The 26,969-nt window shown below is 45.4% G+C and overlaps 1 protein-coding gene across 4 annotated transcripts in view; it reads right to left on the minus strand.

Moving 5' to 3' along the window:
* ARHGEF33 (Rho guanine nucleotide exchange factor 33) overlaps window positions 1-26,969 on the minus strand; it is a 583,069-nt gene that overhangs the window by 38,805 nt on the left and 517,295 nt on the right. For all 4 annotated transcript variants that reach the window (XM_073627670.1, XM_073627671.1, XM_073627672.1 and 1 more), the window contains 2 exons: window positions 20,192-20,359; window positions 1,385-2,138 (listed from right to left, as the gene is read on the minus strand). In XM_073627670.1, coding sequence (XP_073483771.1) covers window positions 1,385-2,138; window positions 20,192-20,359 — 922 coding nt within the window. The remainder of the gene's footprint in view (window positions 1-1,384; window positions 2,139-20,191; window positions 20,360-26,969) is intronic.

The raw sequence follows: 26,969 nt of genomic DNA on the forward strand, positions 1-26,969 counted from the left end.
ATAACATTTACGTTTTTGGTTGTAACATGACAAAATGTGGAAAATTTCAAGAGATATGGATACTTATTCAAGGCACTGTACATTTTATTTTTACATAAACAAAAAAAATTGCATATTTCCCCCTCCCCACAGCTAATCAGCTTGGCATGCCAAGCCATATGGTATCCCTATAAAAAAGGAGTAACAAATAAGCTGATACCAGCTTGCATACCCATGCTGATGGGTGCTTATATACAACTTACCTGCCACCCGTGGGAGTCAATTAGGTGGTTATTCCCTTCCTCGTGAACTTGTATTCTTGGGCCATTACCAAGTTCACAGTATGTGTGGTAAGAAGTTGTAAGCAAATAAACACAACTGACCATTTAAAAAAAAATTTAATTTTTACTAATATTTGCAGATTCTGATGATGTCCAAAGGTTTCCCATGCTTCTTATCAAGTGCTGAATGAAGGACATGGGTCCCCAGTTCTCATTGCAGAAACTCATGTTTGAACACTGAGGGAGTTCCCGGCATTGGCTTGGCTTTAAGTGCACAGGAAGTTCTGAGGAAGGAATTTCCAATCACTTCATTGCCCATATTTGGTATTAGTCCAAATATGGGCAGTGACATCATGAGAAACCCTTCCTTCCCCAGAGTTCCCTGGGCACTTAAACTAGTGCCAATGGTAGGGACTCTCTTAGTGCTCATGAGGGGCAAATAGGAGGCTCACAAGCACCCCTTGCCACCCCCCTTACTTCTAGGCAAAACCCATTAGGAAAAGACACTGGTGTTTGGGAGGGAGTCCACTGTTTTTTGGGGGACCCCTCTTAAAGCCCTCCTAAATATGGAAGGGTATGGGTGCTGGTATCAGCATAGCAGGGTGGCTGCATTTGCATTTTCTCTTTCTTGGTATGCCATGGACACACATGTCTGATATTACAGGTTCTGGGAAAGATAAAGTTCTAGTGTGACTGCTTCAGTTAAGACCTTTCCCTATCGAAGAATAGATGTCACCAAGTGTCAGGGATAGCTACTTTCACTGGGCAAATTGTTGTTCAATTTCCACTAATTTGGTTGATACATAGGGTGAATGTTAGCCAGAGAGTTTGGGACAAATGTTGGCTCAATTGCCCGTCAAATGTTTGATAAAAATACCCCAATATCTTGCAAAAAATATACATTGTTATAAAGTTATATTCAGGTATATTACTATCAACATTCCATACTTGCAGCAGTTTTGCTTCAGTAACCCCCTGATAGGATCGTATGCTAGAAATAGGTAACTAGAATAATACACTTTCTTTTCATTTTTAATACACAAAAAGATATTTGAAAAATATGATATACTATAATCTGTGACACGTATTCACATTTTATAGCAGTTCATTTTTTTACTTCTTACCTCCAACAGGGATCTACTGTCTACATGAGGCTTCTGTGGATTATAAAAGTGCCTGTGGGAGATGTGGGATGAGGCTAATAGAGGATGGTACTGGGTGCTTCGATCCTGCTTAAACTGCATCCTGTTAGCATTGGTGCTTCTAGTGCTGTACAACCTGGTAGCCATGGCCTCTTGATTGCGAGGGAACTCCTTAAGAGATCGACTCAAAGGTTTGTTTTTTCCATGGATTCCTTCATGTCGGTAGCTACTGTTACTCACAGGGGAAATGCAACTTCTTGCCAAGGGCTGCTGAGAACGTTCAGTTTTGTTGGATTCAAGTGTGAAGTTGATAGGCTTCAAAAAGCAAATATCAAGACTAGATTCAGATGAACCTGCAGAACATGACTCAAAGAGAGGTCTGTTATGAAATGTCTCTTCTTCATATGGAGTGGACACACCTATAATCTCATCGCCATACTCAAATTGCTCATAGTTGGTTGCAAAAGTACCATCAGGTAGAATGTTTGATGAAGTTCTTATGGATCTTTCTATATCAAGCACTGAAGGATTACTTTCATATTCCATCTCTGGAATAGATTGTAGTGGGGCCACTAGTGAACTAACTTCTTGGTCTGCTCTGCTGAAGGAAGCTGGAACTGATAGGTTCTCTGACCTGTCATGTTTCTTTCCTTCAGCTTCCCATTCTGATGTCTTTAATGGCTGTATAGCTTCTACTGGAGTTTGTCTGCTCTTTTTCACATGTGGAACCAGATGCCTTGAAAATAATTTATAGGAAAGAACATGGTTAATCCATAAGCATACTTATGCTTACTTACAAACTATTTAATATGTAACCCCAGCCAAAACTTGTTTTTCTAGCTTTTGATAAAATGGGGAAGGATTAGAATATGGTTCCTTTTAATGTCTTTTGTCCCACTGGGGAGATTTCTGCTCACTTCCTGTCCAGGAGGTAGTGTTATCACTACACAGTATGAGGTAATTATAGGAATCCTAAACCAGTAATATGGAATGGAAGTTCTATGTTTTTATCCCTATTCAAAACTAAAACAGAAAAAGTTTTGCTTGGAGTTCCACTTTAAGAGAATACAATCAACTCCCTAGGGACTACATAAAAGGTTACAAGTGCTTAGGAAACTGACAGAAAAAAAAAAATACTGGGCTGGCCAACAAACTTTATTTAACAATTAAATCTAGCTATATACACTTTTTGGGCGATGTACAGCTTAAAGAAAATGCATAGCCAGCATTGCTAGAACTAAGTAGAAGGGTCATCTTTTGGCAAATATTAGTTAAAAAAAAAATTGTAGACTACTACGGAAAAGTATCCTTGCTTCCTAGGTCTGACATTACAAAGAAGTATCACTTTTCTATTAAACCAAAAGAACCTATTTGATTATATGAGCTCAAGCTTTGCAAAATGTACCCAAATAGCCATGCCAGGGTTGGATTCCTGTGCAATTGAGGGGCTTATTTATCATGTAGCATTCAAGTTTTGTTTATCCAAAGTTTATTACTGACTGTTAAGAAATACTCTAGGATGGCGTTGTGGATGTTTTAAAGCTTTGTACATATTTATGACAATGCTAGACATTTTGCTGCACAGCAGTGGCGGAACTTTCACGGTCGCAGCAGTCGCACTTGCGACTGGGCCCTGGCGTTCTGTCGCTGTGGGGGGGGCCAAGACCCAGCATCTCCCCCTGCACCTCTCGCTGTCAGTTTAGTATGCAGTGGGGGGTGGTGGAAGGGGGCGATCAGCAACTCTATGGTGCCTGCAGGATCTCCCTGGGGCTAGAAAGTTCTTTTCCCGAGTGTATACAGTGGAGAGGGGAGGGGCCTCTGACCCAGGTATGTATCCGCTTCACTCTTCAGTGTACAAAGGGGAGGCTTTCTGGGGACCCTGATGTGGGGAGGATCTCTGGGCAACCTGATGTAAGGAGCGGCTCTCTGGGGACCCTGATGTAAGGAAGGGGCTCTCTGGGGACACTGATGTAAGGGGGGCCTCTCTGGGACCACTAATGTAAGGGTGGGCTCTCTGAGAACACTGATGTAAGGGGGGGCTCTCTGGGGACACTGATGTAAGGGGAGGGGCTCTCTGGGGACACATGTAATAGGGGGGCTCTCTTGGAAACCTGATGTAAGGGGGAGCTCTCTGGGGACACTAATGTAAGGGGGGCTCTCTGGGGACACTGATGTAAGGGGGGCTCTCTGGGGACCCTATTGTAAGGGGGGCTCTCTGGGGACCCTAATGTAAGGGGAGGGGCTCTCTGGGGACACTGCTGTAGGGGGGGGCTCTCTGGGGACACTGATATAAGGCGGGCTCTCTGGGGACACTGATGTAAGGGGGGCTCTCTGGGGGCACTGATGTAAGGGGGGCCCTCTGGGGACACTGATGAACGCGGGGCTCTCTGGGGACCCTGATGTAAGGGGAGGCTCTCTGGTGACACTGATGTAAGGGGGGGCTCTCTGGAGACACTGATATAAGGAAGGGGCTCTCTGGGGACCCTGATGTAAAATGGAGGCTCTCTGGGGACACTGATGTAAGGGGGGCTCTCTGGGGACACTGATGTAAGAGGGGCTCACTGGGGACCCTGATGTAAGGGGGGCTCACTGGGGACCCTGATGTAAGGGGAGGGTCCCCGGGGACCCTGATGTAATGAGGGAGGATCACTGGGGACACTGATGTAAGGGGGGCTTTCTGGGGACACTGATGTAAGAGGGGCTCACTGGGGACCCTGATGTAAGGGGGGCTCGCTGGGGACCCTGATGTAAGGGGAGGCTCTCTGAGGATCCTGATGTAAGGGAAGGCTTTCTGGGGAGCCTGATGTAAAGGGAGGCTCTCTGTGGACCCTGATGTAAGGGGGGCTCTCTGGGGACCCTGATGTAAGGGGGGTTCTCTGGGGACCCTGATGTAAGTGGGGCTCTCTGGGGACCCTGATGTAAGGGGGGCTCGCTGGGGACCCTGATGTAAGGGGGGGGTCCCTGGGGACCCTGATGTAATGAGGGGGGACTCTGGGGACCCTGATGTAAGTGGGGAATCTCTGGGGACCCAGATGTAAGTGGGGGACCCGCACTCAGATATGTAATGATAATATATATATATATATATATATATATATATATATTCATGATTTCTTGCACCGGGGCCCAAGATTCTAGTTACGCCTCTGCTGCACAGTGTTCTTTATTATGTTTTCTGGGGAGGTAATATACCTTTATTGAGTTGTTTGGTCACTTCCATTTTTTATGTCAGTGTATCACTTTGTATAATAAAAATGACATTTACTTGTCCAGAATATAGTTTCCAACTGTGTATGTATTTAAGTACATTTTGAACATTTCGATATCCTGTAGTAGTCTTGTAATCAGGTTGGGTCTTGTGGTTTAAATGGTCACATAGTTGTTTCTTATATAGTTGCCACTTTTACTGTTTGAATCCCTAGTTATTACATTACAGATAACAGCCAAAGTACCGGTAATACTCCTGCTAGATAAAAGTAGCCAGTTTGTAATTCAGTTTACCATCATCTACCTATAACCTACAAAGCGAAAAAAAAACAGTTTGCGCTATTTTGACACTTTAAAGGCTAAGTTCACTTTTTTTTTAAATTCCAGCTTCCCTCTGTACCAATATGCCATCAATGTACCACTGTTGCAAAAAAGAAAAAGCTTTCTCTATCTTCTAGGACAGGCCTTACCTTTGCCTCCAGTGTCTTCTATAGAAAACACTTCCACTACTTCCTGATACCCATGATGGGGGCAAGAGGCAAGAGGCAAGGTCCAGGAGTGCTGGTGTTCTGTTGATTACTGCAGATCGTCAGATAATGCCTCCTACAATCTGCGTATACGCTGTAGTGACATTGCTCCAGCTTATCTGCTGTTCAGCTGGCGTGATATCGACACTGCACTTGCGCAGATCGTCGGAGGCATTATCTGATGATCAGCAAAGTGCAGAGGCAGAATCTGATATGAGAGTTGCAGAGGAGGTTTTCTCCCCCTCCTCTTCCTATACACACACAGGTGCATTCCTCCTCCATGCAGCTTGTATACAGTATTACACTGTACCCCTCGCACAGACTGTCCTTACCGATCCTTCTCTTCCGGGTCCTTTTCGGAGTCCCATCCAGGATGTTAGTAATAGTCTCTGGGTTGAAGGAGGCGGTGGCTCTCTCTCTGCTCAGAGCCGGGTTCATCTCTCCACTGTCAACTCTGCAACTGTCCTATCAGATTCTGCCTTCGCGCTTTGCTGATCGTCAGATAATGCCTCTGACAATCTGTGCATGTGCAGTGTTGACGTCACACCAGCTGATCTGCAGATCAGCTGAAGTGATGTCACCACTGCGCATGCGCAGATCGTCTAAAGCATTATCCAATGATCTGCAGTAATCGACAGAACACCGGCAGGGGACCCAAGAAGATGAGGACCAAGGCTGCTCTGCGTAAAACCACTGCACAGAGCAGGTAAGTATAACATGTTTATTATTTTTTTTAAAACAAGAGCCTTTAATATCACATTAATGAACTAAGGAATTAGTTTATTAGCTGACTGTCAGGGCTGGGCTCAGCCCTTCCTTCTCAGAGCAGGCCGCTCAGCTGTCGGTTAATTGCCAGCTCCAATCTTTTCCACAGTGACTCATCTGATGATAATATCCTGTTCGTCAGTCCTGCTGGTTACTTAAGCTGTTCAGTTCAGTCCTTCTCTGCCTCGCCTTGGTCAACACATCCAGAGACTCTCTCCTGTGTACCTGTTGAAGACTTGCTTGGCTGATGTCCCTTCTGGTTCCTGATCCTGCTTGCTGTTCCACTAAGCTGATCTTAGTGAAGTATGCTGATCTCTTGCTCCTGACGTCCTGGCTTGTCTGACTATCCGTTCCGGTTACCGAACTCTGGCTATGATTTGACTACGTTGCTCTGTTTACCTTTTGCTATTATTATTAATTTTATTATTATTAAACAAATTTGATTTTAACTGCACTTCTGTCTCTGTCTGATTCATGGTTTCTGACAGTAGGCGAAAGCCATGAATTCAGAGGATGCAGTCAATACACTTGTTGGTAATATTTTTTCCAGGTTGGATGAGCAGGATCACCATATGGATCAGTTTGCCTTAGCATTACAGATGCTCCTGAATCGCACGGCTCACCTGGAATCTCCCACTGTGGCTGCTCCGGTACAACCTGTGTTTCGTCCCTGCTGCTGCTCCAGTCTCTGCGCAGGCACCTGCCTCGAGTATTACCTCTATAAGAGGTATGTATGGTTCTGCTCCGCTTCCCCAGCGATTTGGGGGCAACCCAGTTCAAAGCAAAGGGTTTCTCAGTCAGGTTGAGACATACTTTGAGATGCTGCCCCAGGCATTTCTCATGGACAGAAGTAAAGTAGGTTTTGTGATATCTTTACATTCTGAGAGAGCCCTGGCCTGGGCAAACCCTCTATGGGAAACGCAAAAATTGTCCTGAGTTACCCAGAGTTTGTGGCTTTCCTTAAAAGGGTATTTGACGTTACCACATACTCTGCTTCTGCTGCCAAGTGCCTCATGTCCATCAAACAGAGTACAAGAACTGTTGCCGATTACGCCATTGAATTCTGTACTGGCAGCAGAGGTTGCGTCGAACAATGAGGCTGCTTTTTCTCATGGTCTCTCGGATACCATGAAAGATGAGATAGCAGCCCGAGATATACCCACGGAGCTGGAGAAGTTGATCACGTTTGCCATCCTCATTGGCTCCAGACTCTCTTTTACCACTTGCCGACCGTCGCACGCCGATGTACGTCCAAAGTTTGGCGGCAGATATCGTTGCTATGGCAGCAGCTATCCCATAACCCCAGTATCCCCGTTTTCGTGCGGCGGTCGGCTTTCAGATAAAAGTGATCTCTGCGGTGGATTCGCTGCGAGATCACTTTTATCGGTGGCGGGAGACGGGCCCCCCTCCCGCCGCGATCCGGTGCCCTCCGCCGCTTACTGGAGCCATTGGTAGCGGCGGAGGCGATCGCGTCTGTCTCCTTGCTGTGCCTGGAGACGAGTGAGGCTAAGATGGCGTCTCCATGACACTGCAGGGCAGAAGCGACGTCAAAACGTCACTTCTGCCCATACGTCTTAAAGGCACATTTTTTTCAATGTCATTTTTTTAAATGACTTTATTTTTTTATTGCATTTAAATGTAAATATGAGATCTGAGGTCTTTTTGACCCCAGATCTCATATTTAAGAGGTCCTGTCATGCTTTTTTCTATTACAAGGGATGTTTACATTCCTTGTAATAGGAATAAAAGTGAGACAATTTTTTTTAAAACAGTGTAAAAATAAATAAAATCATGTAAAATAAATAATAAAAATAAATAAAAAAAAACCAAAACCCCCCCCCCCGTCTCGACAAGCTCGCGCGCAGAAGCAAATGCATACGTGAGTAGCGCCCGCATATGAAAACAGTGGTCAAACCACACATGTGAGGTATCGCCGCAATCGTTAGAGCGAGAGCAATAATTCTAGCCCTAGACCTCCTCTGTAACGCAAAACATGCAACCTATAGAATTTTTTAAACGTCGCCTATGGAGATTTTTGAGGGTAAAAGTTTGACGCCATTCCACGAGCAGGCGCAATTTTGAAGCGTGGCATGTTGGGTATCAATTTACTCAGTGTAACATTATCTTTCACAATATAAAAAAAAATTGGGCTAACTTTACTGTTGTCTTATTTTTTTATTCAAAAAAGTTAATTTTTTTCCAAAAAAAGCACGCTTGTAAGACCGCTGAGCAAATACGGTGTGAAATAAAGTATTGCAATGACCGCCATTTTATTCTCTAGGGTGTTAGAAAAAAAAACAATATATAATATTAGGGCGTTCTAAGTAATTTTCTAGCAAAAAAACTGTTTTAAACATGTAAACTCGATTCCGCTGCAGCTTTCGTGCCACTCCACTTACCATTGAGGTTCTTGACAGGGAACCTTTACAGCTTGCCCATGTGACTCGTGAGACTGTTCCGTTGTCCATGGCCATAGGGGCTCTTCCACTGGTTATTGGTTATCCTTGGTTACAGAGGCACAACCCCTCTTTTGATTGGCTTTGTGTTGAGGTTCTCTCCTGGTCGCCATAATGCAGCAAGACATGTTTCCAGAATGTGGCTAAGGCCCTATGCACCTCTTCACTCTCCTCCCTGTTGGAGGAGTACCGTGATTTTAGCAATGTCTTTGACAAAGGTCAAGGCGGTAGTTTGCCTCCACACCGGTCATATGATTGCGCAATTGACCTTCAACCTGGTGCTATACCCCCTCGTGGCCGGGTTTACCCTTTGTCGGTCACAGAGGATAAGGCCATGGAGGAGTATGTTGCAGACGCAAGACCTCGTCTCCCGCTAGTGCTGGTTTCTTCTTTGTGAAGAAGAGGAGAGTGGTGAGCTGAGACCTTGTATTGATTATAGGGGTCTCAATCATTTCACGATTAAGAATGCCTATCCAATTCCGTTGGTTACAGAGTTATTTGACCGCCTCAAGGGAGCAATGGTTTTCACAAAGCTGGATTTGAGAGGAGCATACAACCTCATGAGGATCATGGAGGGCGACGAATAGAAAACTGCGTTTAATACCAGAACAGGCCATTATGAGTACCTCGTAATGCCATTTGGCCTTTGCAACACTCCTGCAGTTTTCCAGGAATTTATCAACGATGTCCTCCGAAATTTGTTGCAGCTATGTGTGGTGGTTTATCTCGACGATATCCTCATTTTTTCCAAGTCCCTAGAGAGCCACCACACAGATGTCTGTCATGGGCTTCAGAAGCTGAGAGAGAACAATCTCTATTGTAAATTGGAGAAGTGCGAGTTCCATCGTGAACAGGTTAAATTCCTGGGTTATGTCATTTCCACTGCCGGTTTTTCGATGGACCCAGAGAAACTTTCAGCAGTCCTATAGTGGCCCCGACCCGTGGGTATACATCCTCTGTAATGTTTTCTTGGCTTTGCCAATTATTAACGAAAGTTTATTCGTAACTTCTTCTCTCTGGTCAAGCCCCTGACTGATAAGTTCAGAAAGGACGGTAACCCACAGAATTGGTCTCCAGAGTCCATTAATGTATTTGAGAGTCTCAATGCTGCGTTTGTTTCTGCTCCTGTGTTGGCACATCCTGATCCTACATTACCCTTTATCCTTGAGGATGATGCTTCTGAGACTGCAGTTGGTGCCCTTCTGTCTCAATGTCCTACCTCTGAAAGTGCTATGCATCCTTGTGGCTACTTTTCCAAGAAATTGTCACCTGCGGAATGCAATTATGAGTTTGGGGACAGAGAGTTGTTAGCGATCATTTTAACCCTTAAAGAATGGAGGCATCTCCTCAAAGGTACCACTGTGCCGGTTCTCATTCTTACTGACCATAAGAATCTAACATTCTTGTCAGAGGCTAAATGCCTCTCTTCCAGAAGGGCAAGATGGGCTTTTTTCTTGCCAAGTTTCAATTACATTGGGGGTTATTTACTAAAGGAAAATCCACTTTGCACTGAAAGATCACTTGCAAGTAAAGTCGCTGTAGATCCGAGGGGGACATGCAAGGAAAATAAAAAACGGCATTTTAGCTTGCACATGATTGGATGATAAAATCAGCAGAGCTTCCCCTCATTACAGATCTACCCCTCAGATTTAGAGTGACTGCACTTCCAAGTGCACTTTCAGTGCACTTTCAAGTGCACTTGCAGTGCAAAGTGGCTTTGCCTTTCGTAAATAACCCCCTTTGTCTCATTCCTACCCGGTACTAAGAATGTAAGGGCTGACGCTTTGTTGCGACAATTTTCCTCCACTTCCAAGAGGGAATCGGTTCCTGTGATTCCTCCTGATCGTATTCTGGTTACGGTTCGCACCAGTCTCACTTCTCCTTTGGGTGACAAAATTCTTGCTGCTCAGGTGCATGCTCCTCCTGAGAAACCTTGTGACCGCTGCTTTGTCCCTGAGAGTCTCCGTACTGCCGTGCTCCAGACTTACCATTCTCCCAAGGCTGCTGGCCACCCTGGGAGGAATCAACTCTTTTGTGCCATTTCCCAACAATTTTGGTGGCCTAGTCTACCTGCTGATGTAGCCGCCTTCATAGCTGCTTGTTTTGTGTGTGCTAAGTGTAAGACACCACGACAGCTTCCAGTGGGCCGCCTACAACCTATACCCTATGGAGAGAGGCCTTGGACCCACCTGTTCATGGATTTCATTGTGGAGTTATCCATCTCTCAGGGCAACACAGTTATCCTTATGTTGGTTGATCGGTTCTCGAAGATGTCTCATTGTATTCCACTTAAGAAGTTGCCAACATCTAAGGAAATGGCTTCCATTTTTGCTCGGGAGATCTTTCACTTACATGGGCTACCCAAGGTGATCATCTCTGGCAGGGGTAGTCAGTTTGTGTCCCGGTTCTGGCGAACCTTTTGTGCACAGTTGGGAATTCAGCTTTCTTTCTCCTCTGCATATCACCCGCAGTCTAATGGGGCCGCAGAACGAGCCAACCAGTCCTTGGAGCAGTTTCTATGTTGCTATATTTCTGACCATCATAACAACTGGTCAGACCTCTTACCTTGGGCGGAGTTTGCTCACAATAGTGCCTTGAATTCTGCTTCATGATTATCCCCGTTTATGGCAAACTATGGTTTCCAACCTTCCATGTTGACTGACTTATTTGTTCCGCAGAGCATCCCTGCATTAGAGGAGCATCTCCGTGGTCTTCGTTCCACTTAGGCACAAGTCCAGGAGGCTTTGCGACATGCCAATGATAGGTACAGACTCCATGCTGACCGCAGACACCTGCCTGCGCCTTCCTACCAGGTTGGGGACAGGGTCTGGCTGTCATCTCACAACCTTCGACTCTGTGTTCCCTCACTGAAGTTGGCACCTCAGTTTATTGTGCCTTTCCGTACTCTCCGCAGTATTAACCGAGTGGCTTACGCTTTAGACCTTCCTTCTAATATGCGTATCTCAAATTTACTCCATGTCTCCCTATTAAAACCTTTGGTCTGCAACCGCTTTACCACCTCAGTGCCACATCCTCACCCAGTACAGGTTGAGAACCATGAGGAGTATGAACTACAGTCCATTGTTGACTCCTGTAGGTTCCGTGGGGACATAAAGTATCTGGTGCAAGGGTATGGTCCGGAGGAACGCTCTTGGGTCTCATCCTTGGAAGAACATGCCCCTGTCCTCCTCTGTGCTTTCTATAGATGTTTTCTCCTGAAACTTGGTGGTCCTCCGAGGGGGAGGGGTCAAAGAGGAGGGGGTACCATCAAGGCTGGGCTCAGCCCTTCCTTCTCACAGCAGGCCGCTCAGCTGTCGGTTAATTGCCAGCTCCAATCTTTTCCACAGTGACTCACCTTATGATGATATCCTGTTCATCAGTCCTGCTGGTTACTTATGCTGTTCAGTTCAGTCCCGCTCTGCCTTCGACTTGGTCAACACATCCAGAGACTCTCTCCTGTGTACCTGTTGAAGATTTGCTTGGCTGGCATCCCTTGTCGTTCCTGATCCTGCTTGCTGTTCCTCTACGCTGATTCTCCAGTTTCCTGATTTCCTCAGTCTGTCCTGAAGTATGCTGATCTCTGGCTCCCTGACATCCTGGCTTGTCTGACAATCCGTTCCAGTTACCGAGCTATGATTTGACTATGTTGCTCTATTTATCTTTTACTAATATTATTATTATTAAACAAGTGTGATTTTAACTGCACTTCTGTCTTGGTCTGATTTATGGTTTCTGACCTCATGAAAACACACAATGCACCTGCCCTTCCCCTCCAGGAGTTTGCTCCCACCCACCTCTGTAGTTTCATGCTTCTCCAATGCAAGCAATGTCAGTGAGCACTGTTCTCACTAAATACACAGCCATTGACTGTTTTGTACCATCTTGTATAGACCGTTCATTTCGCAGAGTGTGCAGCTGCTGAGCGATCACATAACAGTCTATGTAGAGCAGAGCTGTAGTACTGAAAACAGGAGCAGTGTGTCCCTGGGAATCTGTAAAGCTCACCATACACTAAACAATTGTACAATCTCCTTTAGGTCTACCATCAACTATTTTGTGCAAGGGCCTGCCTGATTGGATAGATAGGTGTGTCCTCCTATACATTTATATACATTTATACATGTATACATTTAGGCCTTATTAAGGGGATGCACGGGCAGGGATTTTCACAGGCTGGAATTGCATTGGCAACTATCATCTTGGATACACTTCCGCTCAGCACTTCAGCGAATGCACAAAGCGAAAATACACAACAGACTTCTGCAGAACACTAAACAGACTACAGGTATGCTCCTACTGCTACAGCTCCAGCCAGAATCGCTTTAGTGAAATCTGTCTCCTATGTCTCTTAACTCTGGTATGCTCCTACTGCTACAGCTCCAGCCAGAATTGCATTAGTGAAATCTGTCTCCTATGTCTCTTAACTCTGGTATGCTCCTACTGCTACAGCTCCAGCCAGAATCGCATTAGTGAAATCTGTCTCCTATGTCTCTTAACTCTGGTATGCTCCTACTGCTACAGCTCCAGCCAGAATCGCATTAGTGAAATCTGTCTCCTATGTCTCTTAACTCTGGTATGCTTCTACTGCTACAGCTCCAGCCAGAATCGCATTAGTGAAATCTATCTCCTATGTCTCTTAACTCTGGTATGCTCCTACTGCTACAGCTCCAGCCAGAATCGCATTAGTGAAATCTGTCTCCTATGTCTCTTAACTCTGGTGTTCTCCTACTGCTACAGCTCCAGCCAGAATCGCATTAGTGAAATCTGTCTCCTATGTCTCTTAACTCTGGTATGCTCCTACTGCTATAGCTCCAGCCAAAAACTGAAACACTGCTATCTTTTTTTTTTCTTATGTGTCTCTAATAATGCTGGTATGTTATTTTTACTTAACTGTCTGTAGACCTGTCCACATTACAATGCTTTATTATCTCCCTTGTCTTACCCAAAATTATGGCCCTCTGAACTTTAGTGCCCTCTTGCTAGTCTGTTTGTGAATTAAGAATTTTGCCCTATTAACCAGCCAAGCTTTATAACCTCTTGATTGCTGATTGAAATCCGCCCACACCCTACCCCTATCAGTATATATTTAAGCTTCTCTTGGGGGAAGCATTTGCAGGGGGTACACATTTGCAACTTGGCTCTTTCGCAAAGTGGCGATTTCTACAAGTGAAATGCACTTCTGACTCTGCACTTCAGCGAAGGCACAAAGCAAAAGGACACAAGATAAACACTTTGAAAACCAGCACACAGACATCAGGTGAACTTGTTTACTCCTTTAGCTCTTTTCCCTTGGAACATGCTTTCTCTACCACTGCTTTTGACAACTCTGTCCTCCATCCTAAAACTATCTCTCCTTCACCCCTCTTCTCCCCCCCACAGCATATATATATCACCCTCACTTCTGTCCTCTCCTTATTACTGCACCCACCAACTCCTGCTAATTCTAAATCCACATACACTAAAAATCTCCAAGACCCTGGGGCATGTCACTTCATATAAATCCCACTCCCATATTACCTCCCTCACCCTCTTGCTTCTCCTAACCTCTGGAGATATATCCCCAAACCCTGGGCCTCCATCATTTAACTGTACCCCATGCGCCCATCACCCTGCACCCTCTGGCAGCAGCCGCCGCAATCAACACAATTTAATTCCCATTTCTATTCTTCCCAAATCCAGACTCCCTTTCTCTTGTGCCCTTTGGAACTCGCGCTCTGTCTGCAACAAGCTCACCTCTCTTCATGACCTCTTTATTGCCAACTCATTTAACCTACTCGCTATTACCGAAACCTGGCTCCACGAATCCGACACTGCATCTTCTGCTGCCCTATCCCATGGTGGTCTTCTCTGGACTCACTCCCCCAGATCCCGCGGACGTAAGGGAGGAGGTGTCGGAATCCTGCTAGCCCCACATAGCACCTTTCACGTACTTCGCCTTTTCACTCCAATTTCTCTAAGGATAGCTGTGATCTACAGGCCCCCTGGACCAGTATCAACCTTTCTTGAAGACTTCTCTGCCTGGCTACCCTACTTTCTTTCTTCTGAAATCCCCACTATCATTCTCGGGGACTTCAACATCCCTTTTAATACTAACACTCCTTCCACTTCCAAACTTCTCAGCCTAACATCCTCCTTTGACCTGAAGCAGTGGATACATGCTCCAACTCACTCAGAAGGCAATATCCTTGACCTCGTGTTCTCTCACCTTTGCACTCCATGCAACCTCTCTAACTATCCATCCCCTCTCTCTGATCACCACCTTATTAGTTTCACTCTCTCCCTCTCCTTCACCTCCTCTCCCTCCAACCACCTTAAAGTTACCCGCAGAAACCTACGTCATCTCAACCCTTCTCATCTCTACTCTGCCATCAACAACCTCTACGACAAAATCTCTCCCCTATCCTGCAACAACCTAGCCACTTCTGTGTACAACGCTTCACTTCTAGCCTCACTGAACTCACTTGCCCCCCTCACTACACACAGAATCAAGCCCAGACCCCTTCAACCTTGGCAAACAGATGATACTAGAAGTCTGAAAAAAACGTAGTCGTGCTCTGGAGCGCCTGTGGCATAAGACTAAGTCCCAGAGAGATTTCTACCAATATAAATCTGCCCTCCAAAAATACAACTCCAGCCTCCTCTCTGCCAAGCAGACCTATTTTACCACTCTCATTAGCAACTTATCATCCTGTCACCGTCAACTCTTCTCCACCTTCAACTCTCTACTTCGTCCTCCACCGCCTCCAACTCACTCACTGCACAGGAGATCGCCAATCACTTCAAACAGAAGATTGATACTATTCGCGCTGAGATCTCTACTGTGCAGTCACTCTCCACGCTTTACACTTCATGCCCACAGGCACAATCATTATTTCCCTCTTTCAACCCCACCACTACAGACGAAGTTGCTAAACTACTTGCTAATGTCCACCTTACCACCTGCCCTCTGGATCCTGTTCCCTCACAAATGCTACGTTCACCCTCTGGCCCTATACTACACTCTCTAACCCACATCTTCAATCTCTCCCTCTCTTCTGGCATCTTCCCTAATGCCGCGTACACACGGTCGGACTTTTCGTCTACAAAAGTCCAACGGACGCTGACGGACTAAAGCTGGCTGGTAATCCGATCGTGTGTGGGCTTCTCCGGACTTTCAACGGACTTTTTCAGCCTCAAATCCGACGGACTTTAGATTTGAAACATGCTTCAAATCTTTCCGACGGACTCGAGTCCGGTCGAAAAATCCGCTCGTCTGTATGCTAGTCTGACGGACAAAAACCCACGCTAGGGCAGCTATTGGCTACTGGCTATCAACTTCCTTATTTTAGTCCGGTGTACGTCATCACGTAAGAATTCGACGGACTTTTGTGTGATCGTGTGTAGGCAAGTCTGTTCGTTAGAAAGTCCGCCGCAAGTCCGTCGAAAGTCCGTCGAAAGTCTGTCGGACAGGCTGTCGGACTTTTGTAGCTGAAAAGTCCGACTGTGTGTACGCCCCATAACTCTCTAAAACATGCTCTTGTCAGACCCATACTTAAAAAGCACTCACTGGATCCATCCAATCTTAACAACCTACGCCCCATCTCCTTGCTCCCCTTCTTATCCAAACTCCTCGAACGTCTGGTCTACAACCAACTGAGCATCCACATCGCTGATAATGGCCTTCTCGATCCCCTTCAGTCAGGATTTCGTCCTCAACACTCCACAGAAACTGCTCTCCTAAAACTGACAAACGATCTACTAACGGCCAAAGCCAATTGACACTATTCTGTACTCCTACTCCTGGACCTCTCTGCTGCCTTTGATACGGTTGACCACCCCCTCCTCCTCAAAAAACTACACGCCTTTGGTCTCCGTGACTGTACACTTCGCTGGTTCTCCTCCTACTTATCCAACCGCACCTTTAGGGTTTCTTATAACTCTACTTCCTCCTCTCCTCTTCCTTTCTCTGTTGGGGTCCCTCAGGGTTCTGTTCTTGGACCTCTACTATTTTCAATCTACACTGCCTCCCTGGGTCAACTGATAGCCTCCCATGGCTTCCAATACCACCTCTATGCTGATGACACCCAAATCTATTTCTCTACCCCTCAGCTCACTCCCTCTGTCTCCTCATGTATCAGTAATTTACTCTCAGATATATCAGTCTGGATGTCTCACCACTTCCTTAAACTCAATCTAGCCAAAACCGAACTTCTAATTTCCCCCCCCCCCATGCCTCTTCCCCTGATCTCTCTGTCAAAATCGATGGCACAACTATAAGCCCATCCCCACATGCCAAGGTTCTAGGTGTAGTCCTAGACTCTGAACTCTCCTTCAAGCAACACATCCAATCACTGTCCAAATCCTGCCGCCTCAACCACCGCAACATCTCCAAAATACGCCCCTTTCTAACCAATGACACAACAAAGCTCCTAATTCACTCGCTGGTCATCTCTCGCCTTGACTACTGCAACTCCCTTCTCATTGGCTTACCTCTACATAGTCTATGTCAGGAAAGGGTCCATCCGCTGGTAAGATATATCGTTTGGCATGCAGTACTGGGGTCCACCAGCAGGTGTCTCCTGGCAGTGTTGAACTGTCAGGAGAATATTTCCCTGCTGGTGTCATTTCATCTTTTGGCCGCAGTACTGATGTCCACCAGCGGATGGATCCTGGCAGTATGGAGCAGACAACACTGGCTACGCTCAGGTGTGACTTGAAGCCAATTATAGTCAGCCCTATAAATACCCGGCAAGCCCTCACATGCTCGCCTTGGTATCTTTCTCCCTGTGCCTTGACCTTGCTGCCTGTATCCTGATTGTGAACCTGTTCTGTCCCGCTCTGCTCTGATCCCATCCGATCCCTATCCCAGGCCCATCCTGTTCTTGTCCCTCCTGATTCCCTTGGATCCCTACCCTGCAGCTTTACCATCCATCCTCTCCTCTTCCTGCTGGTTCCCCGTCCTTACCCATCTGCTGACCTCCTGTGTATGACCCTGGCTTGGCTAACGTTTATGTTTCTGGTTTATCCCTTGTTCCTGCTTACCTGCTGTGTATGACCCTGGCCTGGCTGACATCTGTGATTCCGGTATTTCCCCTTGCTGTATATACTATTGTTTGCTGTGGGTTTATTGTGTTGGTTTTGCACTGTTTGTATTTTCTGAGTTATCACTTATTTTTAATAAATATTATTTATTCATTTACATGCGTTTGGGTTATCTCTGTGCAGTCCACACAGTCTGGTCTACTAATCTCCTGACAGTCTATCACCTCTTCAATCCATTATGAATGCCGCTGCCAGACTCATCCACCTTACCAATCGCTCTGTGTCTGCTACTCCTCTCTGTCAATCCCTCCACTGGCTTCCGCTCGGCCAAAGAATTAAATTCAAAATTCTAACAACTACGTACAAAGCCATCCACAATTTCGCCCCCAGCTACATCACTTGCTTAGTCTCTAAATACCAACCTACTCGCTCTCTTCGTTCCTCTCAAGACCTCCTGCTCTCTAGCTCCCTTGTCACCTCCTCCCATGCTCGCCTCCAGGCCTTTTCCAAAGCCTCTCCAATCCTATGGAACTCCTTACCCCAATCTGTCCGCTTATCTCCTATTTTATTAGCTTTCAGAAGATCCCTGAAAACCCTTCTCTTCAGTAAGTGTACTGTCTGCCCCATGTTGTAAAGCGCTGCGCAAACTGTTGGCGCTATATAAATCCTGTATAATAATAATAATAATTATACAGTTTTGGCAAATCTAAAAGAGATTGTACAGAGAATGTACAGTGTATGACCACCTTTATACGCCTACAATGAACTAGTTGTGTTTTCGGTGCCATTAATTGTCAATGGCACCCCAAACATGGAAGCAAATGTGCATTTTGTCAAGAGCAAAAATGCGCGGTAAAAAATGTGCAAACCGCAGCATACAAAAATGCCCCACTGGTTACTTTCCTAAAATCAATAGGCTCCCCAATGCATAGCGCAAAAAAAAACACACCAAATAACGTGCTCTCCTACTACACTGTGTAAATGGTGCCTGAAAGTGAAATTGGTGTGTTTAAATGCTCCCCCTCCCTGAGCTGGAGCTGGATTACAAGAACATAATAGCTGAATGTCTCCCTCTCCTGTACTTGTATAAAACTGGCCATACACTATACAATCTGATTGTACAATCTCTGTACAATTTCTTTTAAATTTACCAAAACTATGTAATAGGAGGACCCATCCAAATCTATTTGTATTAAATCAGACAGCCCCTTGCACTACATAGTAGATATAAATGAGTATGTACAGTCTAATTGTATGCTAAAAATAAAATCCCTGCATCTATAGACACCCATAATCTAACACCAACCTATCTAGCCCTGTAAAGAAAAAATCAGTATACGTACATTTTCTGAAGCCAATCCGAGCCGATCTCCAGCGGCGGAAGCTCTGCAGAGGACACGGCCGACAACGGCTGTGAAATGAATAGGATGTGATGTCACCCATAGTGTTACTATGTGGCTTCTGATGTTGGACGTGTCCTCTGCACTTGCCTCCACAGCAAAGCCACGGTTGACAGCTCAACATAGGATCGGGGAGGATTGGCTTCAAAAAAGGTACGTATACTAATTTTTTCTTTAAAGGGCTAGATAGGTTAGTGTTAGATCGTGGGTGTCTATAGATGCAGGGATTTTAGTTTTAGCATGGACTATAGATGCAGGGATTTTAGTTTTAGCATGGACTTCCACTTTAAGTGAAGAAGTAGCAAAATGTGAAAATAATGAAGAGGTGATAAACTAAAGAGGGAGGTGTGGTCCAGAGTGGCAAAACACGCCCTATTCTGTGATGCAGAAAGCAGTGCATGATGGGATATGAAATTCCAGGAAGGTCAAATGACAACATTCGAAGTGATGGTCTCAGAAAGCATTTGTTTAAATTCTGAATTGAAAGGTGAAAATTCAAAGTTACCGTGGACTAGGTAAAGGAGAGATAAGCACACTGGGATGGCTTAGGCAGAAAGGGCATTAGAAAAGGCTTCTATTTATTGTGAAAAGGGAAATTCTGTCCAAAAAGGTGAACTTAACCTTTAAAACACTAAATCATAGTTCATTGTATTTTGCTAATCATATACAGAACTATTTTGTTTGCTGGTCCCTTTTCCACTGTCAGTTTTTCAGGCGGACCGATCAGACCCTTTAGTCTGCTCTATGGATATGTGTTCTTTGACACCTGCCGACATCCGATCCTACCTGCTAAAAACAGATGAATGGGGATCTGTTACCCGTCCATCTGGCGGATCAGATGGCAGTCAGGTGGAAACTGCCAGGCGTTCCATTTGCATCCGACCGCCCATAGAGGAGAACGGGCTGTGTCTGTGTCTGCTCTGCATTAGCGGAGCGAACACAGACCAGCCATCCGCTAGCTCACTGTGCTCAGCGGGGATCAGCGGACAGATTCCCCGCTGAGCAATGCAGCCCACCCCATGTGGAAACAGCTTAATCAAGATGTATAGTGTATTCAAATTAAAATTGGCCCAAAAGGATATCGAGCATGTGTGACACATATGTATGTGATAATAACCAAGTTGTGATTGTATGTTGCAAACACAAATTACCATTATCATGATTTATTTCACAGCAAAAACAACTCATCATTTTTTGTTTTAACTAATATTTATCTTTGTTTCATGAGTTTGCACTTTTAGATACATTTATAGGTTATGTCTTTTGTGTAGCTAATAGGAAGCAATTTGTGTCCATTCATGCATTTAATAAACCATCTGAACCCTTTTTCTGTATTTTTAAAAAGTAGCATTTGAAAATAACTATTCAATAAGCTTCCTGGAATTGAGTATTATATTTCTTCAGGTAGCTTACATGACTGATGTGTTGGAGTCTGGTGCCGATGCATAAGTCTGTAGTGTCTCATTAGACTGGGCTGGATTTTCCTTAACATTTGTAGAATTAGTCAAACCATGCGGAACTTCTTGGCTTGTGGTAGTGCAGTGAGATGCCAGACCTTTGTACAGTTTAATCAGTGAGGACCTATAAAAGCAGAGCAGCATTTAGTAAAATGTTGCAGGCAGCAATATTTCTAGAAAGGAATAGCAAAACTCTGGCTAAGCACTGTGACTACAAAGTGCTGGAGTCCTTGGTTTGATGCACACGTGTCTTTATGCCTATGTATCCTCCATGTGCTTTGATTTCCTCCAACAATAGAAAAAAACATATTGCTAAGCTATGTGTTGTGCAAAAATATGTTTATACACACAGACTGTATACATGCTTATATTTGGGACACATGAAAAAAGGCAATAAAAGTGTGTTTATGCGTTCAAGCAAATGAATATTTCCAGAGGAGGCAAGATTTTAATAACACTCTTTATAATAAAGCTTGAACTGATCTCATCAATACAAATGGCCTTCCCTTATTAAAGAAATAAAAAAAATAAAAAATCTTTATATGTATACAATCTTCATTGGGTAAAGGGGGGGCGACTCCAAATCTGAAACTGACAGATATACAGTCGTTGATGCATCTATTTACTACTAGGCTAAGCAAAAGGCACGGCCCCATCTAGTGGCTAGTGACAATCACCCCAAGAGCCATAGTTACTTGCAGTGTCATACTCAGATCAGTGTGTTTGTGCCGAAAACCTTTTGTTACACGCACTGCCTGTGTCATACTAGACCCCCAGATCTGAATATTCAAGACAACAGTTATCTCCAGATCAGTGCCATACCAAACCTCCATATTGTCACCAGATTGGCAAGTAGGCTGTGCACCACAGCTTCTACTGTGCCTCTTCTTCTATCTGTATTATTTCTTTAGGGCTACCCTGAGGTGTGTGTACACTTAAAGTACATCAATGGTCAAAATGTAAAATCATATATTCATCTCCACATTGTATTTCAATTATTTATAATGTATTCCTATTACTCTGATGGATTTTGAAGTTTAAAAACATACTTTGTAAAGAAGCCCACACATTTACTTTCTTGAATTCTATGACATGTACTCAATATGCCCTGTAATTAGGCACCGCTGTGCCACAGATTTTACAGAGCCTACCTTCTGAACTACAGAGCTGTTGGGAGGGGGAGTCTCAGGCAGAATCAGTACAGAAATCACAACTTGCAGGCAGCATGGTACCATGGGATATAGTCATTAAAAGTAAACAGCAGAGGAGAAGCTGCAAAGCATGCAGGCAGTCGTGGAAGTTGTGGAAAGAGATGGCCTTAAGACAATGAACACTCACAAGATGAAAGATGAGATTTCTGATTGGCTCAGATGGAGAGGTGAGCAGATAATGTCATGCTCTCCACCTTGGTCAATCAGAGGAAGTCTTGTAAAGGGCAGCACAGTGGCTAATTGATTAGTGCTTCTGCCTAGTAGCACTAGGGTCGTTGGTTCAAATTCCAACCATGACACTACCTGCATGGAGTATACATTTTCTCCCTGTGCCTGTGTGGGTTTTCTCTGGGTATTTGGCTTCCTCCCTCACTTCAAAGACATGCTGTTAAGTTAACTGGCTCCTGTCTAAATTGGTCCTTTTATGAATGTAAGTTAGGGACCTTAGATTATAAGCCCCTTGAGGGAAGGGACTGTTATAAATGTATAATAATAAAGCGCTGTGTAGATTGACAGTGCTATATAAGTACCTGTAATAAAATGAATACAAAAAATATTAATTGATAAATATAGAAGACTTAAGGTGAATGCTGAGCAGCTCTCAGCTCAACTCGATTTTGTTCCACTGCAGACAGGAAGTCCTCATGCTACTGAGGGAACACAGGGCAGTATACTGTGTAGCTGATGCTATATACAGTTTATACAGCGCTGCCAGTGGGCGTGGTTCTTAGTAATAGAAACAATTCATTTAAAACTACACAAAACCTGTAGTTAGGCTTTAATGCAGTGAAAAGAACCCCAGCTTCCCAGAGCCTGTACTCATCTCTTAAGGCAAAGGTACACATGCACACTGATCGCATGCTGAAGCTGGTGCAGCCTCTGCAGCATGGCCAGCATTACATAGTTACATAGTCAGTCAGGCTGAAACAAAACACAAGTCCATTTAATTCAACCAATAATTGAGTTCCTTCATGTGGGGTGTCACAGATAAGGCAGTTGGCAGACAGCTTAAGTTAGCACTGCTTTTCTTTCCAATGAGCTTCTGTTATCCCTCACTGATGTGCGCTGATGTGGTTACACTGATGGGCACTGATGAGGCTGCACTGATGGGCAATGATGAGGCAGCACTGATGGGAACTGATGGGGAGTCACTGATGAGGCTGCACTGATATATGGCACTGATGGGAATTGATAGGCGGCACTAATGTCACGCTGTGACGGTGTGTGATTGGACACAGCTGATCACATGGTAAAGGGCCACTATGATTAGCCCTTTACCCCAATCTGTGATCAGCTGTGTCCAAGAGGGGAGCGTGGGGGCGTGGCTCTGGGTCACAATAACATTTTGGTAAAGGGTTGGCTCCAATGGATTCGACTCTGATGGCCCCTTTGAGCCTCTGGGCAGTGCCCTGACACAGAGCTTGTACTCCTTCAGATGTAAAATAGGTCCAGTCTCTCTGACTGATCTGTAAGGGACAAAGCATCAGTGTCTCTGTTTCCTGCCCCAGGTCAATACTTTAGACTGAACTGAAATCCAGACAAGGCCGCCAGCCATTGATGCCCGGTGGCATCCAGTTACCCCCACTTGGGTCAGTTCTAACTACTAGAACTGACCCATGAAGGACAAGTAAGTCAGAGGATTATTATCTGTTTTCACCACAAAAGCAGCCCCGTTGATCTCCCAACTTGTCCACTACAGTCCACATTAGAGCCAGAAACTCTAGCTTGTGCACTGGATAGTTCTCATAGTTCATAGTTCACATAGGCTATGGGCCTAAGCCCACCATCCTGTTCCTGACACAAAACTCCACCTACCCCCCCCCCTCCGCTGGCATCCACATGGAGTTCATACAGCTTGGATGGGTCTGCATAGGCCAGTAGGCCAGTACTGATGCTTCTGTGAGGCTTCTCTTAAGGTGCTGAAAAGCCCTCTCACATCGAGGGGTCCACTGTTTAGACTCCCTTGGTTTTTAAGTCCCATGTCTCTCCTGGCTTAGTTTACAGCCTTCACCCCTCACCTCAGTCTGAAGCAACTCGTTAAGCAGCCAGATAATCTTCACAAACTGCAACCTCAGGTAATAGGAACAGTAGCCAAGGAAAGATCTCAGCTCCATCACAGTCCTTGGTCGGGGCCAATTAGTGATCACTTCCAGCTTCCTCGGGTCGGTAGCTATGCCTTTTTCAGAGATGACATGCTTAAAGTAGGTGACAGAAGTTTGATAGAACTGGCACTTTTCTAATGACATCTTCAACCCCTTCTCTGTATGAAGACTCTCAAAGACTTTCTCAAGCCTTGCTTCATGCACATCTAAAGTGCTCCTGAAGACAATAATCTCATCCAAGTACACCAAGACCTTGATCAAGTTCATGTTGCCAACAGTATGCTCCATTAATCGCTGGAATGTGGCTGGGGCTCCCGACAGTCACTGAGGCATTCTATTGAACTTGTAAAAACCCCAATGGGCAAATAAATGCCATCTTCTCTTTATCGTCAGGGTGCATAGGGATCTGGTAGTATCCTCTCTTCAAGTCCAACACACTAAACCACTTCAACCCAGACAGACACTGAAGGGCGTCTTTAATACAAGGGTGTCAGAAACCATGAAATCAGACCGAGACAGAAGTACAGTTAAATCACACTTGTTTAATAATAAAAGTAAAAAGAACAAACGTAGCCAAAACATAGCCAAAGTTCAGTAACTGGGATGGATCGTCAGCCAAGCCAGGAGTCAGGGATCAAAGTAGTGGAACAGCCAGCAGGATCTGTAGCCTGAAGGGATGTCAGCAAAGCCAGACTTAAAACAGGAATGCTGGAAATCGTTTCTTGTGATGTGACCAAGGTGAAGGGAAAGCTCCTCTGGACTGGGCGGCTTAAGTAGGCAGGACTGAAGAGCAGTATCAACAACAGCTGGGTAACCGTGGAGAGAGATGGGAGCTGGCAATTAGCCGACAGCTGAGCTGCCAGCTCAAAGAAGGAAGGGCTGAGCCCAGCCCTGATAGTACCCCCTCCTCAACGACCCCTCCCCCTCGGAGGACCACAAGGCTTGAGGGGCAAACGTCTATTGAAATCACGGAGGAGGACAGGGGTATGTTCGTCCGAGGATGAGACCCAAGAGCATTCCACCGGACTGTACCCTTTCCAATGCACCAGGTACTGTATGCGCCCACGGAACCTACGGGAGTCAACAATGGACTGTACTTCATACTCCTCATGGTCTTCAACCTGTACAGGGTGAGGACGTGGCACCGAGCTGGTAAAGCGGTTGCAGACCAAAGGTTTTAATAAAGAGACATGAAATACATTTGAAATGTACATATTAGAAGGAAGGTCTAATGCGTAAGCCACTGGGTTAATCCTGCGAAGAATACAGAAAGGCCCAATAAAACGAGGTGCGAACTTCAGTGAGGGAACACGAAGTCAGAGGTTGCGAGATGACAGCCAGACCCTGTCCCCAACCTGGTAGGAAGGCGCAGGCAGGCGTCTGCGGTCAGCATGGAGTCTGTACCTATCATTAGCATGACGCAAAGCCTCCTGGACTTGTGCCCAAGTGGAACAAAGATCACGGAGATGCTCCTCTAACGCAGGAATACTCTGCGGAACAAACGAGTCAGGCAACATGGAAGGTTGGAAACCATAATTTGCCATAAACGGGAACAATCGGGAAGCGGAATTCAAAGCACTGTTGTGAGCAAACTCTGCCCACGGTAATAGGTTTGACCAGTTGTTATGATGGTCAGAAATATAGCAACGTAGGAATTGCTCCAAGGATTGATTGGCTCATTCTGCTGCCCCATTAGACTGCGGGTGATACGCAGAGAAGAAAGCAAGCTGAATTCCCAACTGTGCACAAAAGGCTCGCCAGAACGGGGACACAAACTGATTACCCCTTTCCGAGACAATCACCTTGGGTAGCCCATGTAAGCGAAAGATCCCCCCGAGCAAAAATGGAAGCCAGTTCCTTAGAAGTGGGCAACTTCTTAAGTGGAATGCAATGACACATCTTTGCTAACTGGTCAACCACCATAAGGATAACAATGTTGCCTTGAGAGTTGGGTATCTCCACAATGAAATCCATAGACAGGTGGGTCCAGGGCCTCTCTCCATTGGGTATGGGTTGTATGAGGCCCACTGGAAGGTGTTGTGGAGTCTTACTCTGAGCACACACGGAACAGGCAGCTGTGAAGGCAGTTACATCAGCACGTAGACTAGGCCACCGGAATTGTTGGGAAATGGCCCAAACGAGTTGATTCTTCCCAGGGTGGCCAGCTGCCTTGGGAGAATGGTAAGTCTGGAGCACGGCAGTACGGAGACTCTCTGGGACAAAGCAGCGGTCACAAGGTTTCTCAGGAGGAGCATGGACCTGAGCAGCAAGAATTTTGTCACTCAAAGGAGAAGTGAGACTGGTGTGAACCATAGCCAGAATACAATCAAGAGGAATCACAGGAACCAGAAATGACTCCAACTTGGAAGTGGAGGAAAATTGTCGTGACAAGGCGTCAGCCCTTACATACTTAGTACCGGGTAAGAATGAGACAAAGTAATTGAAACTTGACAAGAAAAGAGCCCATCGCGCCCTTCTGGGAGAGAGGCATTTATCCTCAGACAAGAATGTGAGATTCTTATGGTCAGTAAGAATGAGAACTGGCACAGTGGTACCTTTGAGGAGATGTCTCCATTCTTTCAGGGCTAAAATGAACGCCAACAGCTCTCTGTCACCAATCTCGTAATTGCACTCCACAGGTGACAATTTCTTGGAAAAGTAGCCACAAGGATGCATAGTGCTCTCAGAGGTAGGACTTTAAGACAGAAGGGCGCCAACACTAGTCTCAGAAGCATCAACCTCAAGGATACAAGGTAACATAGGATCAGGATGTGCCAACACAGGAGCAGAAACAAAGGCAACCTTGAGACTCTCAAAGGCCTTAATGGACTCCGGAGACCAACTCTGTGGGTTACCGACCTTTGCAGTCATATCAGTCAGGAGCTTGACCAGAGATGAGAAGTTACGAATAAACTTCCGATAATAGCTGGCAAAGCCCAGGAAACGCTGCAGAGGATGTAAACCCACAGGTCGGGGCCACTGTAGGACTGACGAAAGTTTCTCTGGGTCCATCGAAAAACCAGCAGTGGAAATTATATAGCCCAGGAATTGAACCTGTTCACGATGGAACTAGCACTTCTCCAGTTTACAATAAAGATTGTTCTCTCTTAGTTTCTGAAGCACACGACAGACATCTGTGTGGTGGCTCTCTAGGGACTTGGAAAATATAAGGATATCATCAAGATAATCCACCACACATAACTGCAACAAATCTCGGAGGACATCGCTAATGAATTCCTGGAAAACTGCCGGGGCGTTACAAAGGCCAAAAGGCATTACGAGGTACTGGTATTGAACACAGTTTTCCACTTGCCGCTCTCCTTAATCCTCACAAGATTGTATGCCCCTCTCAAATCAAGCTTCGTGAAAACCGTTGGTCCCTTGAGGCGGTCAAATAACTCTGTAATCAAAGGAATCAGAT

The sequence above is a fragment of the Aquarana catesbeiana genome, linkage group LG04, assembly GCF_042186555.1.
Source record: "Aquarana catesbeiana isolate 2022-GZ linkage group LG04, ASM4218655v1, whole genome shotgun sequence".
NCBI lineage: Eukaryota > Metazoa > Chordata > Amphibia > Anura > Ranidae > Aquarana > Aquarana catesbeiana.